At 35.5% G+C, this 14,982-nt stretch overlaps 1 protein-coding gene across 2 annotated transcripts in view; it reads left to right on the top strand.

Moving 5' to 3' along the window:
• LOC150091835 (AP-1 complex subunit sigma-2-like) overlaps positions 1 to 14,982 on the top strand; it is a 64,138-nt gene that overhangs the window by 25,600 nt on the left and 23,556 nt on the right. For both annotated transcript variants that reach the window (XM_090385884.1, XM_090385890.1), the window contains exons 3-4: positions 8,435 to 8,543; positions 11,234 to 11,371. In XM_090385884.1, coding sequence (XP_090242010.1) covers positions 8,435 to 8,543; positions 11,234 to 11,371 — 247 coding nt within the window. The remainder of the gene's footprint in view (positions 1 to 8,434; positions 8,544 to 11,233; positions 11,372 to 14,982) is intronic.

A 14,982-nucleotide genomic window follows, 5' to 3' on the forward strand; every position in this document is an offset into this window, starting at 1 on the left:
TATAAATACAGAAAACAATAATGGACCCAACACTGAGCCCTGAGGGACTCCACTAATAACATTAGTCCATGATGAGCAGTGTCCATTGATTACCACTCTGTCTTCTCCCCCTCAACCACCCCTTTATCCATAGCAGCAATTTGCCTCCAATGTCACACTGCTCCAATTTGTGTAGCAGTCTTCCATGTGCAACAGTATCAAAAGCCTTTCTAAGATCCAAGTATATAATATCAAAGCTATTCCCTACATCCAGTTCTTTTGTAACTGCATCATAGTATCCAATCAAATTGGTCAGGCAAGACTTCCCCTTAACGAAACCATGCTGTGTTCGAGCTATAACTGAAGTCTTGTCTAAATGATCCTGCAGTGCTTCTTTAACCAGTGCCTCCATTAATTTTCCTGGAACAGAAGTTAAGCTCACAGGTCTATAATTACTTGTGTCAGCCTTTGATCCTCCTTTGTGAATTGGGGTCACATTTGCACATTTCCAGTCTATGGGTACCTCCCCTGAGTCCAAGGAAGCTCTCATAATTATGGCTAAGGGTTTGCTTACTTCCTTTGCTGCCTCCTTTAATATAACTGGATAGATCCCATCCACCCCGGGTGCCTTTCTTGTGTTTATCTTGTGTATATTTGAAAAATCATCTTTTATCAATTCTGAAGGATATAAAATCTGTAATCCCTTTACAACTTAGCCATTTCATTCATGAGTATTGTCTAATAGAATCTTATCTAAATATAGAAATAGCACTATGAATTTTTCTTACCCTGCCTGAGTAGCATCTTGTGAAAGGTCCTTCAAAGCAAGAAAAATTCAATTAAAATAATTCACCTTCATTGCATATTTGTAGTTTGTTATAATGTGAAAAGTACTATATTTCACAATATTTTAATTCTATGATTTTATAGTAGATATATAAACATAAACTATCTGGTTTTCTAATTTCTTTGTAGTTATATACTGTACTTCCTTTGTAGTTTACATAGAATTAAATTCTCTGTAGACATAAACAAATATTTATAAGTTTTCTTTTTCTTTGATATTTTTGTTTTTTGTTATATTCATTGTATTATTTAAATTATTTTATTAATAAATATATGCAAATCATAGACTGTTGCAATAGTAATTTTTATAAATTCATAAAGATTGCAGAGGAGTAGCAAGGGGGTGCATAGGGGGGAAACTTCTGCCGGGTGCTGAGCTTCAGGGGCGCAAACTGAAGGAATTATCTATCACAATCAGGGGCACCAGGAAGACATGGTGCCCCCGGGCGTCAACGACCTTAGTTACCCTACTGAAAGAATGACTACCCGCATATAATGGGGGCGTACTTATAACACTTTTGCCCCAGGCGTAGGCTTGCCTAGTTCTGGCTCTGCAGTCCAGGGTTAAGTTATAAGACCTATTTCATCCATGCTACCTTTATTCATTTGTTGTTTAGTGGCACTTTGTATCATTCATTGGCAAGGCTGTGTTCACCATAGTTTCACAGTTGCTCCAGTGCCTTAAGGTTGTGGGGGTCCCAAATGTACACAGTTATCAGTGGTATATGCCCTCAAACCTTATTTTTAGGACTTCTAAAAATGTGTTTGCCAGGGTTCCCAGAACACATACAGAAATAATACTAAACAAGGTCATTGTAAAATAGTGCCTGGAAATACGATTCCGACTCTTTGTAATATCTATAATTGCTAACGTTTATAAATGCCGTACAAGCTATTTATGAAACCCCTAAGCAGCACTTAGTGTGCATGGGTTGAAGGTCAGGAAGACAGAATACTGTACTTTACATTAGACCTGAATTTCTGTACATTGTAATTTTTGGAAAATACATATGAAGCAAGGTTGTTATAGTGAACAGAAGCAGAAGGATAAATAAAAGGAAAAATTGGTTCTGTGAGTTTGGAGTTAGACAGCAATTGGATGCTAATTGGTTGTGGTATTTATTCTGATTGGTTTGGAAGATAGTAGGGAAATTTCAGATGCCAATTCAGAAGAACAGTGCACAGGGAAGTATTTATAGAAAAGCTATGCAGCAGAAACTGAAAGTTTATGGGGGGGGGGGGAGAGAGAGAGAGAGAGAGAGAGAGAGAGAGAGAGAGAGAGAGAGAGAAAGAGAGAGAGGGAGAGAGAGGGGGAGACTTCATAAGAAATAGGTCATTAATTAACCTAACTGTCTCTTTTGAATCAAGTCTGAGTTTGAAGGGGGTTTTGGGGTGACCATTCGAGATGTGGGAAGAGTATTCCACAGTAGGATGGATTTGTAGAGTCAATTGCTATGTTAGAAAAAAGTAATACAAAGAACAAAATAGAAAATGCATTTTTTTTTTTTTTTTTTTTTATGCAGAGGAAGCTGTTTCCTCTGTATAATTTTTCTTACTTTTTTGATTCTGTCAGAAAAAGTAAGAGAGGCTTGGCAGATTGTAGGTAGAAATGGACAATTATTAATGTTGGAACTGAGTCTATGTATATTTTTGAAATGAATGAGGAAGTTTTGGGGAGGTTTAGATCTTTTTGCAGATAAGTTTTTGTACTACTAGTTGACTGTTTATATTGCATTGTGCAGATAAGATGAACATGTGGTGGGGGGGACATGAATTAATGAAATTTTTGGATATGGTGTACACCGAGCTCCTTAATATGGCCTTGAAATTTATGTCAAGTCTGAGCCAGATGCCTCCTAGTGAGTAACCAGTAGATTCACATCAGTGGACTATCTGGCAGCCAACTTTCAAAAACCATTTTAAAGCTGTACCTCAAAATATGGTTTTCACTACTTCAAGCATAAGTGAAGTCATTGTATTACACCAGGTGATGAGGGTTGCCCACTACATAGTATTTTCTGGTGACACTGAGAATCGACCATTACTTTGTGCAATGTGGATGTTACACCTCTACACATGCTTACATTGGTTCTCATCTGCATCATCACCTTCAGTATACAGGGCAAATGCTGCCTACAAGCATGTTCAACTGGTTCTGTTGAACATGCTTGTAGGGCCCACACTCAAATGGTCTAAATAATAATATCATCTGCATCTTTTCTGCATTTCTATCAACAAGCCTACCACTGTCTTAATGTCTAGTTACCTGTATTATCATCACTCCAAGAGCGCTTGCGCAAGTTGACATGAAAATTGCTAGAAGTGGAGCATATACGTCATTCTCAAGGTGTGTGTTTCATTTGATATCAAACATAGGATGTTATTTAAAAATGTAATTTTTATGTTATACTCACTTTCAATGATACTGGTATTGTTTTTAAGATTGATTTTACAAGCCCCATTACAGTGGCATCAAATGAAAGATCCCATTCCAAGCTAAAAATAGTTAAAAATTATTTAAGGTCATCCATTTCCCAGGAAAGACTAACTCTTCACTATCAGTTATTTCCATTGAAAGTGATGCAGCAAAAAAAATTGGTTATGATGACACCATTAATGACTTTGCAGCCAAAAGGGCTAGAATTGTTTTGTAATTATCTAAATAATGTTTGTGTGCAATAATTGCTTTTATAATATGTAAATGTGTGTGGTTATTGGTTTCTATTATTACTTATTCATGTTCCTATTTTTTTGAGATGACTGCAATTGTTAAACAGTATTGTTGATTAATGTGTTAAATATTTTTGTATTTAAAATTTTTGTTCAGTATGATATAAAATTATTTAATTATTTCTTAGTTACTGCAAAATTTGAAAAAAAACAAAAAATTAAAAAAAACACCCAGTATAAGTTTTGCACAGGACCTCAGGGCCCACAAGTAATTCTTGAACAGGGCTCCCCAAATTTTGGTGCCAGCCCTGTACAAGGCAGTGTTTCCAACCTTGCACATCAGAGTATACCCACTCCTACTAACTAACAGTTAATAACAGTCCTACTATTGTTGTTGTTTGGTTTTTAGGAGCATTAGCAACTAAGGCTATATTGCTCCGGCGATATGCGGTGGTCATTCCCTGACCTTTCCGCATCCTCCGTAGGTCACGGGCTCGAACCCTGGTCTAATCAAGAGGCGTGTGCTATGCACTGCTGCTCCTGCCCACATGGCTACGTAGGCGCCCCTACTGTTGTGAAGGTGCAGGCATAGGCAGTTGATTTAGTTGTTGTAGAATGACTGGACTTGACAAAATCCCGCCTACTTGACTGGATACATGAATAGTGGTACATGAATATTAGACTCCTACATAGCAGTCCTAACTGAAATTTGTGATGTCTCAGGTACTTCCTTGATAGTGATAGTCAAGCTTTCCCAATATTGCTATTAAGCATAGCACTGTACTTTATACATGCATATTGTATCTTGTGTACGATGGCTCCTAAATATTACTTGATAATACAGGCAACCCCTATATAACACAGTACTTCTACAACACAGTTTTGCCCTAACACGATTGATAAATTGCGGCAATCCTCGCACAACACAGTATTTATATAACACGTTTAGAAAATTTCGGTAAACCTTGCATAACAGGGCATTTTTGAGCTTTTGTGCGGGAAAAACCCTGCTATTATGTTGGATGCAATTTTTCAACATTTCCACTCTTTTTGAATCCTGCTGTTGACTCGCCAGTCAAAAAAAAAAAAAAAATTGAGAAATTCCTGTATTTTATTTTGTTGAGAAATCCCCGTGTTACATTCTCTGCTATTGAACTCATGCGTGTTGAACTTGTGAAAAAATCTAGATTTCAAAGTTTTGGATAGCACACCAGGCCATCCAAACGTTGAAGTAATATTTCTACCACCACAGTTGTACTGGGTTAATAAAACTTCTTTCATTCAGTCATTAGATCAAGGCATTATATCCACCTTTAAAACTCGTTACATCAGAAAATCATTACAATGGATTTTGGAAAAAATTGATGCCGAATCTATTGAAGTAATGGAGGCATGGAAACATTTCTCAATTGTGGACTGTGTCAGAATTATAGCTTTATCGCTGAAAGAAGTAAAACTGCCAACAGGTGCATGTTGGAAAAATGTATGACCAGAGTCAGTTCATTCAGGAAATATGGTCCAACCGGCAGAAAACAGAATCGGTGTGATAATAGAACTTGCTATGTCGGTAGGAGGGGAAGGTTTTGTTGATATGACTACTGAAGCCCTCGTAGGTAGCACAGTTGATAGAATCGACATCCTCCCCACACCGGGTGGAAAAGATCTGAGTTCGAATCCAGTCGATGATGGAAGAAATTTTTATGGGTTTTTTTCACAATGTGGCCGAGTTAGTCCAGCTTGGGCAGCATGGTTTTTTCTTCCGGAAACTCTGGTTTTTCATTCAGCAACAGAAAATCGAATATAGAACAAATGCAATTTATAGACAATATACACAGAGTAACATGGCCTTAGTTGCCGATGCTTCTAAAAAAATAAAAAAAGATATGATTACTGAAGACGTTCAAGAATTACTGCTAGAAAAAGAGGCTGTTGAAGTGGATTTGGTGGAAATGGCATAGGAAGTAAAACCAAATCAATTCAGAGGATGATAGCACAGATGAAAATTCTCAACTTCCAAATTTTACACCAAAAAAGCATATGGGAAGGCAAAGTTAGCCGAGCAATTAGAATCTTATTTTTCGAATACAGATTCTTGAATGAAAGGAGCCCAAAGTTCAAAAGGGAGCTTCAGAAATGCTTAGATCCATATGATGAAATTCACAAAGATTTGTCAAGAAAAAGCAAACAAACCCAGATTACTGATTTTTTAAAGAGAGCCAAAGATACAGGAAATCTAGAATGGTGTATTTTTAATTAGTTTTGTTAACATTTTGTTAACGAATTACCCCCAGGGGCTCATATCTGGTGAGTATGGGCTTGGCACACCCAGGGTCCTGAGCTGGATATCATCATCATTCTTTTCTTTCTTGGTGATTCTCCTTCTCTCTCTCTCTCTCTCAGGGTAATTCAGAATTATTTTTTTTTTTTGGCTGGTGCAGCATAGGCCTCAGGCTTCCTTGCACCATATGGCTAATAATAATGAATTAGTGTATTTTTGTTAGCTTTTGGAACATAACCCCCCCCCCTTTTTTGTAATTTTTCTTAGTCCCATATAACAAGGTTTCACACAACACATTTTATAGGAAGTACCATGTTATACGAGGGTTACCTATACATAACTCTGTAAAATGGCCAGAAATGAGCATAGTACTGTTTGTGCACCAGGTGATAAGGGTTTCAAATGCAGTGTCTTGTTGTGTTTATTTGTTGTTTCTCTCCACTTTGCAACCAGGAAGTAACAATCGATGGGAAGGCTGCTTCCCAGTACTTGTCCATGCCCCTAGGAGGCGCGTTGTAAAAAAATAAAAAATAATATATTCCATTAGAATCTGTATATTGCTGATGAAGGGGTCCATTTTACCCTGAAAGCTACATTCTTGTTGTTTGTCATTAAATTTATTACTGGATATATACAGTATCATTAATCTCATTAAAAAAAAATGTTCTTGTTTATACCCCGGCACGACCACCAGGTCAGTGGAGTTTACAATAAATCAATCAATACAAAAGTTAATCGTATTTAACAGTCACGGGCTTGAACCCCAGTCCACTCAAAGAGCGTGTGTTAGTGCACTCGCACTCCTGACCACTCGTCTACATCAGGTCTAACTATTCATGCACTGTCCTTAATTGACTAATTCTACATCCTTAGACAGTAGCACGAGTTCTACGAGTGTCAGCCTCCTGTTCCATTGGGTAAAAACCATTAGGACAAATATGCAGGGTGGTCACAAAGTCCTGTTACCTCATATATATATAATTAGCCAATATCAAATAACACTATACATGTTCACCCAGGATTAAATATTTTTATTTTCTTTTGCAATCAGCTAGTATTACATATTTTATATTTTCAGATTTAACAATGGCTGACCACAGTAACTACACTATTGAAGAATGTGTTATTGTCAGTTGTTAGGTGAATGATAGAGGAAGAACTAAAAAGAAAGTGAAAGAGCTGCAAGCTGATTTCAAGTGGTGATTTCAATGAGATCCTCCACCAAAACCAATCTCTTTAGCACAGGAAGTGTAAAGGATAAACCAAGAAGTGGCAGACCTTAAACAAGAAGGAAACAGTACAGAGAAGTTGAAGAGTCTGTTGTGAACATCAGAATACAGAGAAGTTGAAGAGTCTGTTGTGAACATCAGAACTTGGAATCACCTGGTAGATAATGCAGAAAATATGAAAATTGCCTTAAAATTGCATCCATGTTGTCCAATGTTTGTTCAAGAATTATCTGACAGTGACTTAATTTTGAGGAAGGAGACATGTTCAAGATTACTTCAAACTTGCAACACAATTCCAAAGTGTGGTAAAGTCATTTTTGGCAATGAATGTGCCATATATTGGAGTTGTCGGTCATAAAACGTGTGTTTTGTGAGGAATTAGAACACAATCCCCCCCCCCCTCGCATAATGATATGGGGTGGTGCCATGGACAGCAAATGGTTGTTCAGACCTTACTTTCTTGATGGTGTGAATCATGACTGATACCTGGACATGTTAAGGAACTGGTTTGTATCCCTCTTGAATAACCTCAGAATCAAAGGGGGAATGCTGGTTTCAACATGATGGAGTGCCAACACATTATGCCATCGCAGTAGTATGCGAATATCTCACACATTTCTTGATTAGACTGGGGTTTGAGCCCGTGACCACCAAATACGGAGGATACGGAAAGGTCAGGGAATGACCACCGCATATCTCCGGAGCAATATGCCTTAGTTGCTAATGTTCCTAAAAACCAAATAACAACAACAGCAAATATCTCCATGAGGTGTTACCAAGATGCTGGATTGGCCGTGGGTCACCTGCGTTGCCAGCTCCCCTTGAATGGCCACCTCGAAGTCCTGACCTATCAACATGTGATTATGGGGATTCATAAAATTATATGTTATAATTTGTCACAATTATATATGTCACAATGTTATAATAGTACTGATGAGCTCAAAGAAGCTGTAAGATTCTCTTTCAAATGCTGCACTTCCCAAATGATAGGAAGGATCCCACAGAACTTGGTAGAGAATTATCCTCCGTTATGAAAATGAGGCAGAATATACTTATCCATTGGATTATTAAACCACTTGTTTTATATTTCTTTGTAGTGCTATAAATAAATCTTGTCATAGGAGTGCCAATTGATATGTATTTACCAATTTCAAAAAGGGGTAACAGGACTTTTTTAACATAAATTGTTTATTACACCTAATATTTTATTTTTTTTATTTAATATTTTTACTATTATGTTTTAAAAATTAGTGTAATACAAGGTGCCATTGCGTTTCCTAATAATGGTATAATTTATACTGATTCTAGATTTTTTTTATTTATTTATTATTATTATTTTTTTTGTACACAGTGCATGATGAATATCACTTTGTTGTTAACTATTAATAATAATCAATTTTAGTAAATGCTTTAATTGTAATGTTTCCTTTAGGTATGCAAGTTTATACTTTTGCTGTGCAATGGAACAGTGTGACAATGAACTTCTGACTCTTGAGATAATTCACCGTTATGTGGAACTTCTTGATAAATATTTTGGCAGTGTAAGTGATCTCTAATTTTTGACCATAATGTAGATTCAATTTTTGTAAAAAAATTAAAAATAAGAATTTTTTTATATATATTGCTATGTTTTATTCCAAATTCCTCAGAGATACTCTAAACAAGCGAGGTTTTCTGTACTCTTTTTAACTCTTTCATGTGTGGGATTTTTGGACCATATGTATTCGCAAAATTACAAACTTCCAAATTTGGAAGTTTGTGAAAATTGAAAACTATGTACATAAATGCTTTAAAAATATTATTTTTCTGTTTTGACTTTATAGCTGAACATTATAGTTATGATTATTGTAAAAAATTAAATCAAAATTTCATTTAAAAAAAAATTAAATCATCACTAAAACTTTTCTTTTCAGCAATATCCTCTACATTTATAATGTATTATATGATTCCATTTTGTCACTTCTGGATCCAAATTCCAAAGAATTTTTTTCAGTTTTGGTTTGTATAAGCCCACATCATATATAATTTCCTGAAAAAAATGTGTGTGTAGGCTATTGCTAGTACACCAAATTGCTAGTCAGCACTATTAGGCCTTAAATGAAACCATAAGGCCTGAAATGCCTTCCATACAAGTTATAAATACATCAGCAAAAACAGATCCAAAAATAAATAGGATCATGCCTTAAGTAAAACAATGTGTGTATAATGTTTAATTGATAACTATTGCAATAGTTTGATAACTATAGTTTGATTGCAATTGATAACTATTGCAACACCACATATATACAGGACCAAACGGAAAATTAAGTTTATTCCTTTACAGCACATGAAACATAAAATAAACAATAAAGTTTATATACAGGGTGTTTCAAAATTATGTATACACACTTTAAAAATTTATATCTAATGAACAATATGCACCAATTTAATTTTCTTAAACTCATTTTGTAGCTTAAAAATAGACAATTTTTTTATAATAATTTAATTTTTGTTTTATTTTATAAATACCTCTAAAATGATGGCGAGTACCCAATTATGTTTTAAAGAAAGAAGGGCAATTATAAAATGATATTGGAAATATGAAAATATCAGTGAAGTTCAGCATGCTTAGAAATCACAATATGGAACAAAAGTGCCCACACATTTAACAATTACTTATTTGCAGGATAAATTTCAGGAGCATGGAACCATTCAGAGTATCAATAACTTAGCATGTGGCAGGATGAGGACATCAAGAAGTAATGAAAATGTTGAAGCTGTAAGAAATGCAATCTTGTGCATCCCAAGAAAATCAACAAGACTGTGTTCACAAGAGCTAGGTTTAAACCATACAAGTATTTTTAGAATGATGAAGTAATTAAAAAATTCAACAAGAAGCAGAAAACATTTCACCTGAATTGGGCATTTCAGTATGTAGATCTGTTGAAGATAGATGCCGCTCGTGCATTAATGCTGATGGAGGATATTTTGAACAATTAAAGTTTTATTGTTGTAAAAAAATTGATGTTTTTGTTTTCAAAGTATTAAAAAAAAAATTTACATTTGTATATATTGTTCATTAAATATAAATTTTTAAAGTGTGTATACATAATTTTGAAACACCCTTTGTATATATATATATAGGTAAGTAAAAAGTGACGAAGAGAGAGGTAACAGAACCGGCAATCAAAACCACAGAAAAATCGCGAGGGTACCTGAAAAATAAAAATAATACATTAAAAGAAGTACTTAATGCTGTAGATCAGGGGTGGTGACCAACGAGTCGATTGCTGATTTAATTTCGATCGATCACAACTAATTTTAAATATACAGTGATCCTTCAATTTGTGCACCTTGTGCAATTTAATTTTTGAAATGGTAGATCGCGGCACATTTTGAAGGAAAAAAGTAGATCGCATCACAAATTAAGTAGGCCACTCCTGCTGTAGATCCATGGATCCATTGATCCATTAAAAGAAGTACTTAATGCTGTAGATCCATTGATTTCAACAATATATGTATATTAGAGGTGCACCGAAGTTCGGCTTCGACCTCTGTATTCGGCCACATTCTGCTATTCAGCTTCGGCCTCAGCCATTGGAAGGCCGCATACCCAAATACTAAAGTCTTTTTCTTAATGAAATAAAAAAATCTGCATAATAGATTGTTTAATTTACAATAAAGTAGGTCCTCCCAACTGTGTGGGTTCAAAATTTGCATGCTTCACAGTTTCATCAACTGTTGCTGCAGTTTATGAAGTAAAATAAACAATACAAAATAAATTATCCAACTAATTTCTCTTGAGCATTTTAGGACTCTTCCAGCAGTGCCACCTGTTGGTGAGTAATAGCGCCATGTGAAGAAGAGCAATATTGAATTGAGAGTTTTCATACTAAAAACAAAAACTGCAAAACAGTTTTTCACTTTGCATAATCGCCCATCAGCTGGGGGATAAAGATTACTTACTGTGACATAAAAAGAAATTGAAAGTTTGCAAACTACTTTTGTACATGTTAAGCAGTTCCCTGGAAAATACCTGACCAGTACTGATTGTTTTTTAAAAAAAAACCTACAAAATAACTTAAAAGAGAAAGTAGTTTCCTCATCTTTTGAGACCTCGATACAAGAAAAAATAATTACAGTGATGCACCATTATTATTTGTTAATGACATGAAGAAACAATTTTTCATGTATCTTTAACTCTACTTTCAAAGGCTAATTTGTATTATTACAGAATAACTCATTCTTATAGGTATGTGAACTTGACATCATTTTTAACTTTGAGAAAGCATATTTTATACTCGATGAGCTCCTCTTAGGAGGTGAGGTTCAAGAAACCAGCAAAAAAAATGTTCTTAAAGCTATTGCAGCCCAAGATTTGTTACAAGAGGTAAGATATAAATTTGTTACCTGTAAAAATAAACTTATTAAAAATACTTGAATATCTTATATATGTGTAATATTAATCAGAAAAAAATATCTTTTTTATATATATGTTGAGCAAATATATTTGCAAAATTAAAAGGTAACATTAATCACAATTAGTATATGAAGTAATATTTTATTTCTGTTTATCTCTCTGTTTTTGATTCCATTTTGTTAGCTCTGTATGTCATCATGGTACTTCAACACAAGTTATGTCCAAAGCATTGACCCGGCACCTTTGTTATTTGAGATTGTAAAGTTTTGCCAACATACAGAATATAGGGAAATTATAAATGCAGTTTTCTAATTCTTATCATTTTTCTAGGCCAACATAAAATGCCAAATTTCTTGGCTTCTCATTTATCAATTTGCATTTTTTGTATCTCTTATCAATATTTTTTTTAATGCAGACCCTAAAAATGAAGGGTTACAGGAATATGTAGTACTGTTGCAGAAAGCCAGAAGAAATTTATTAACGTTGGAGTTGAATTTCTGTAGGTTGCAATTTTCCAAAAACAGAGGGAATTTTTTTTTTTTTTTTTCTTGAGAATAAAAGTAGAGGGAATGAATAAAAGTAGAGGGAATCCTTACAATAAAAGTAGAGGGAATGAATGAAGAAGCATAGCAGTTTGGTTGTTAATGCACATATGTGGGCTGGTTTGGAAAAAATAGGTGGAAATACAAATGACAATTCAGAAGAAGATTACCCATAGAAATATTATTTAGAAAAGGCATGCAACAGAAATCAAATGTCTGTTTTGATTAGTGAATGGAATGAGCTTCAAGAGGTGGATCAGTAACCTGACTGTGCTCTTTGGGTAGCTTTGGTGGTGCCTCTCCAAATACGGGAACAATATGCCATGGCAGAGCAGATTGTTAATTTATGTTGATTAGAAGCTGCTCAGAAGAAAATAGTGCTGTGAGTGAAAGAGAAAGCCTGATATTTTTGGATGGAGGAAGTGACATTTGTAATGTGCCTGTATAAAGATAGAGGTAATTCGAGTAATAGGATACGTTCTTGATGAATTGAGATTTTCAAACTAGAATGTAAAATGGTAGTGTACTGCTGTTAACAAAATTTAAAGATAGAATTTCCAGTCAATGGAAGACGGTAATTGACACACTTAAGAAAAGATGAAGTACTCTAGCAGTTGATGGGCTAACAGAGAGGAAACTGCAAGTTGCAGAAATCAGGTGAAAAACCATAGAGAGAGAGAGAGAGTCTTATTGCACCACCTTCAATTGTAACAGTTGTAACGTTTTATAGTGTTGCAATGTCCCTCATGGCCAAAAAGCCAGGGGTTAGCTTGTTTAGATTGTGTTTCATACCAAACCTGATACAAAGCACTCGTGCGATGCAGCCATTATAATAATAGACTTGTGAGAAGGTGTTTTTTCTTGATGGCAAAAGGCTCCTTAGCTGAGTTTTCTCCAGTGTTTGTCTTTGATGTTTTCACCCAAATGCTTCACAAGGTCTTTGTGATATGCCCCTGTGACTGTCTGGCCTTTCTGAAGGTAATCCACTAGCAATACTCTATATCAGCATCCCAACAAATCAATGCCATCACCTTGCCAACAAGAAATCAACTTGGCTTTGTTTTTGGGAGGAGACAGCTGTATTTCCACTGTTTGGACTGCTCCTTTGTCTTTGGTTGAAAGCAGCTGTCAACAACTGTGTGACGTGTTGTGCTGACACCTTTTTCATAGCAAGAATCTGTTATAATGTGGTATACGCATTCAGATGAGGTGCCCATGATGCTGGCAATATACCAAACTGTCACTCATCGATTATGCATAACCAAATCATGCACAGTGTCAACAACTTCTGGAGCAATGGGTGTTGCAGGTCTTCCACAGCATGGGTTATCTTCCAGGCTCTCCTTCCGTCCCGAAGGAGCAGCAGTGCATAGCACACGCTTCTTGATTAGACCGGGGTTCGAGCCCGTCACCACCAAATACGGTGGATGCGGAAAGGTCAGGGAATGACCACCGCATATTCCCGGAGCAATATGGCCTTAGTTGCTAATGCTCCTAAAAACCAAATAATAACAACTACCTTCCCTCCCTCATTTAAATTCTGCTGTCCACTTCTTAACCATGGAAGGGGCATCCTCCTCCAATGTTGTAACCATATCCTCATGAAGCCTTTGGCATTAGTCTCTTTTTTTTTTTTTCCCCCAAATATTGGATGACTGCATGGTGGCTGATTTTGTTCATCTTTCCTCATTAACACAACTTTGTTGACTTCAGAACCTCTAATTATAAAAAGATGTTATTGAAACTGTATGAACTTGGTGGGTTACTATTTGAAGTGTTATATTGTTAAGTACAGAAATTTTCAACGCTGTACCACTACCTTTTCATACTTAGGCCATGAACTTTTCAAATGCCTCTTGTATGATACATATTAGTAGTGGCAAATGATGCAAGAAAGCAAGCTCATACAGCATCGACCAAAAAAAAAAAAAAAACTTTCCATATTGCCTGTCTATTCCTTGTGATAGTTTTCCTAGTCCTTGAGTTTATTCAAACCACCCACCTCTACAATACCAAATGGAAGATTGTTCCAACTATCAACCACCTGCTGGCTGAAGGCAAACTTCTACATATCTGTCCTACAACTATCCTTCCTCATGTCCCCTTTATGTGTGTAGTCTAAGCGAGAGGAAGGATTCCATCAGCACTGTGCTTGCTCAATCCATTTAAAGCCTTAAACATCTCTTTCAGGTGCCAGACAGTAATTTGCAAAGCTGAAACCTTTCTTGGTAAGAGCACCCAGCATCCTCTTTGTTCCTCTCACTAATCTTCTTGCTCTTCTCTACATCCATTCTAGTGGATTCTCATCCTTCCTAAAATGAGGCCTCCAGACTTGTATGCAGTACTCAAGATGTGAAACATATTTATGATATATGACATCAATTTTTGTAGCATTTTTCATGCATTTTCAGAAAAGTCAACTTTTTTTGCAAAAAATAAAAAATGACTCAGTATTTAAAAGGTTAAATTGAGGAAGGATAGTTACCGACTGGATATAAGAATAATTATTTTAGCCAAAGGATTATTAATGGTTAGAATAGATTACCACCTAACGTTGTAGGTTATGTAAATTTGGGTTTGATATGCAAGTTCTGAAAACCTTGTTTAGAAGAACAATATATGATGGATATTTGAATTTGGCAATTCAATTAGATAATCATAAAATTTGATCACCAATATAACTCAATAAGTTTGTGCATATTAGGGTAGTGCATAAAAGTGAATCTGCATTGCAAGGAGTTTTACTGTACATTAATAACAGTAAAACATATCTACTTTTATTGAAATTTTCAATGACAGCATGATGGTTTTTGCCTCTTGTCACTCATTTGAAGAGGTATGGGGTTCAAGTCCTGTCATATTGGAAGAATTTCTAAAAGTATCTTCAGTTGGAGTTGTGTTAATTGATCTCAGGCAGATGGAATTTTCAGTTGGATTTTTCCTCTGAGTTTTTCCCAACCTGTACTTCAATCAAATTGGCCCATAACAGTGAAGTAGATAAAATATACAGTTGGTGTGAGAAACCACTTCATTAAACCT

This window comes from Mastigoproctus giganteus, chromosome 1 (genome assembly GCF_048544385.1).
Source record: "Mastigoproctus giganteus isolate SK-2022 chromosome 1, ASM4854438v1, whole genome shotgun sequence".
Lineage (NCBI taxonomy): Eukaryota > Metazoa > Arthropoda > Arachnida > Uropygi > Thelyphonidae > Mastigoproctus > Mastigoproctus giganteus.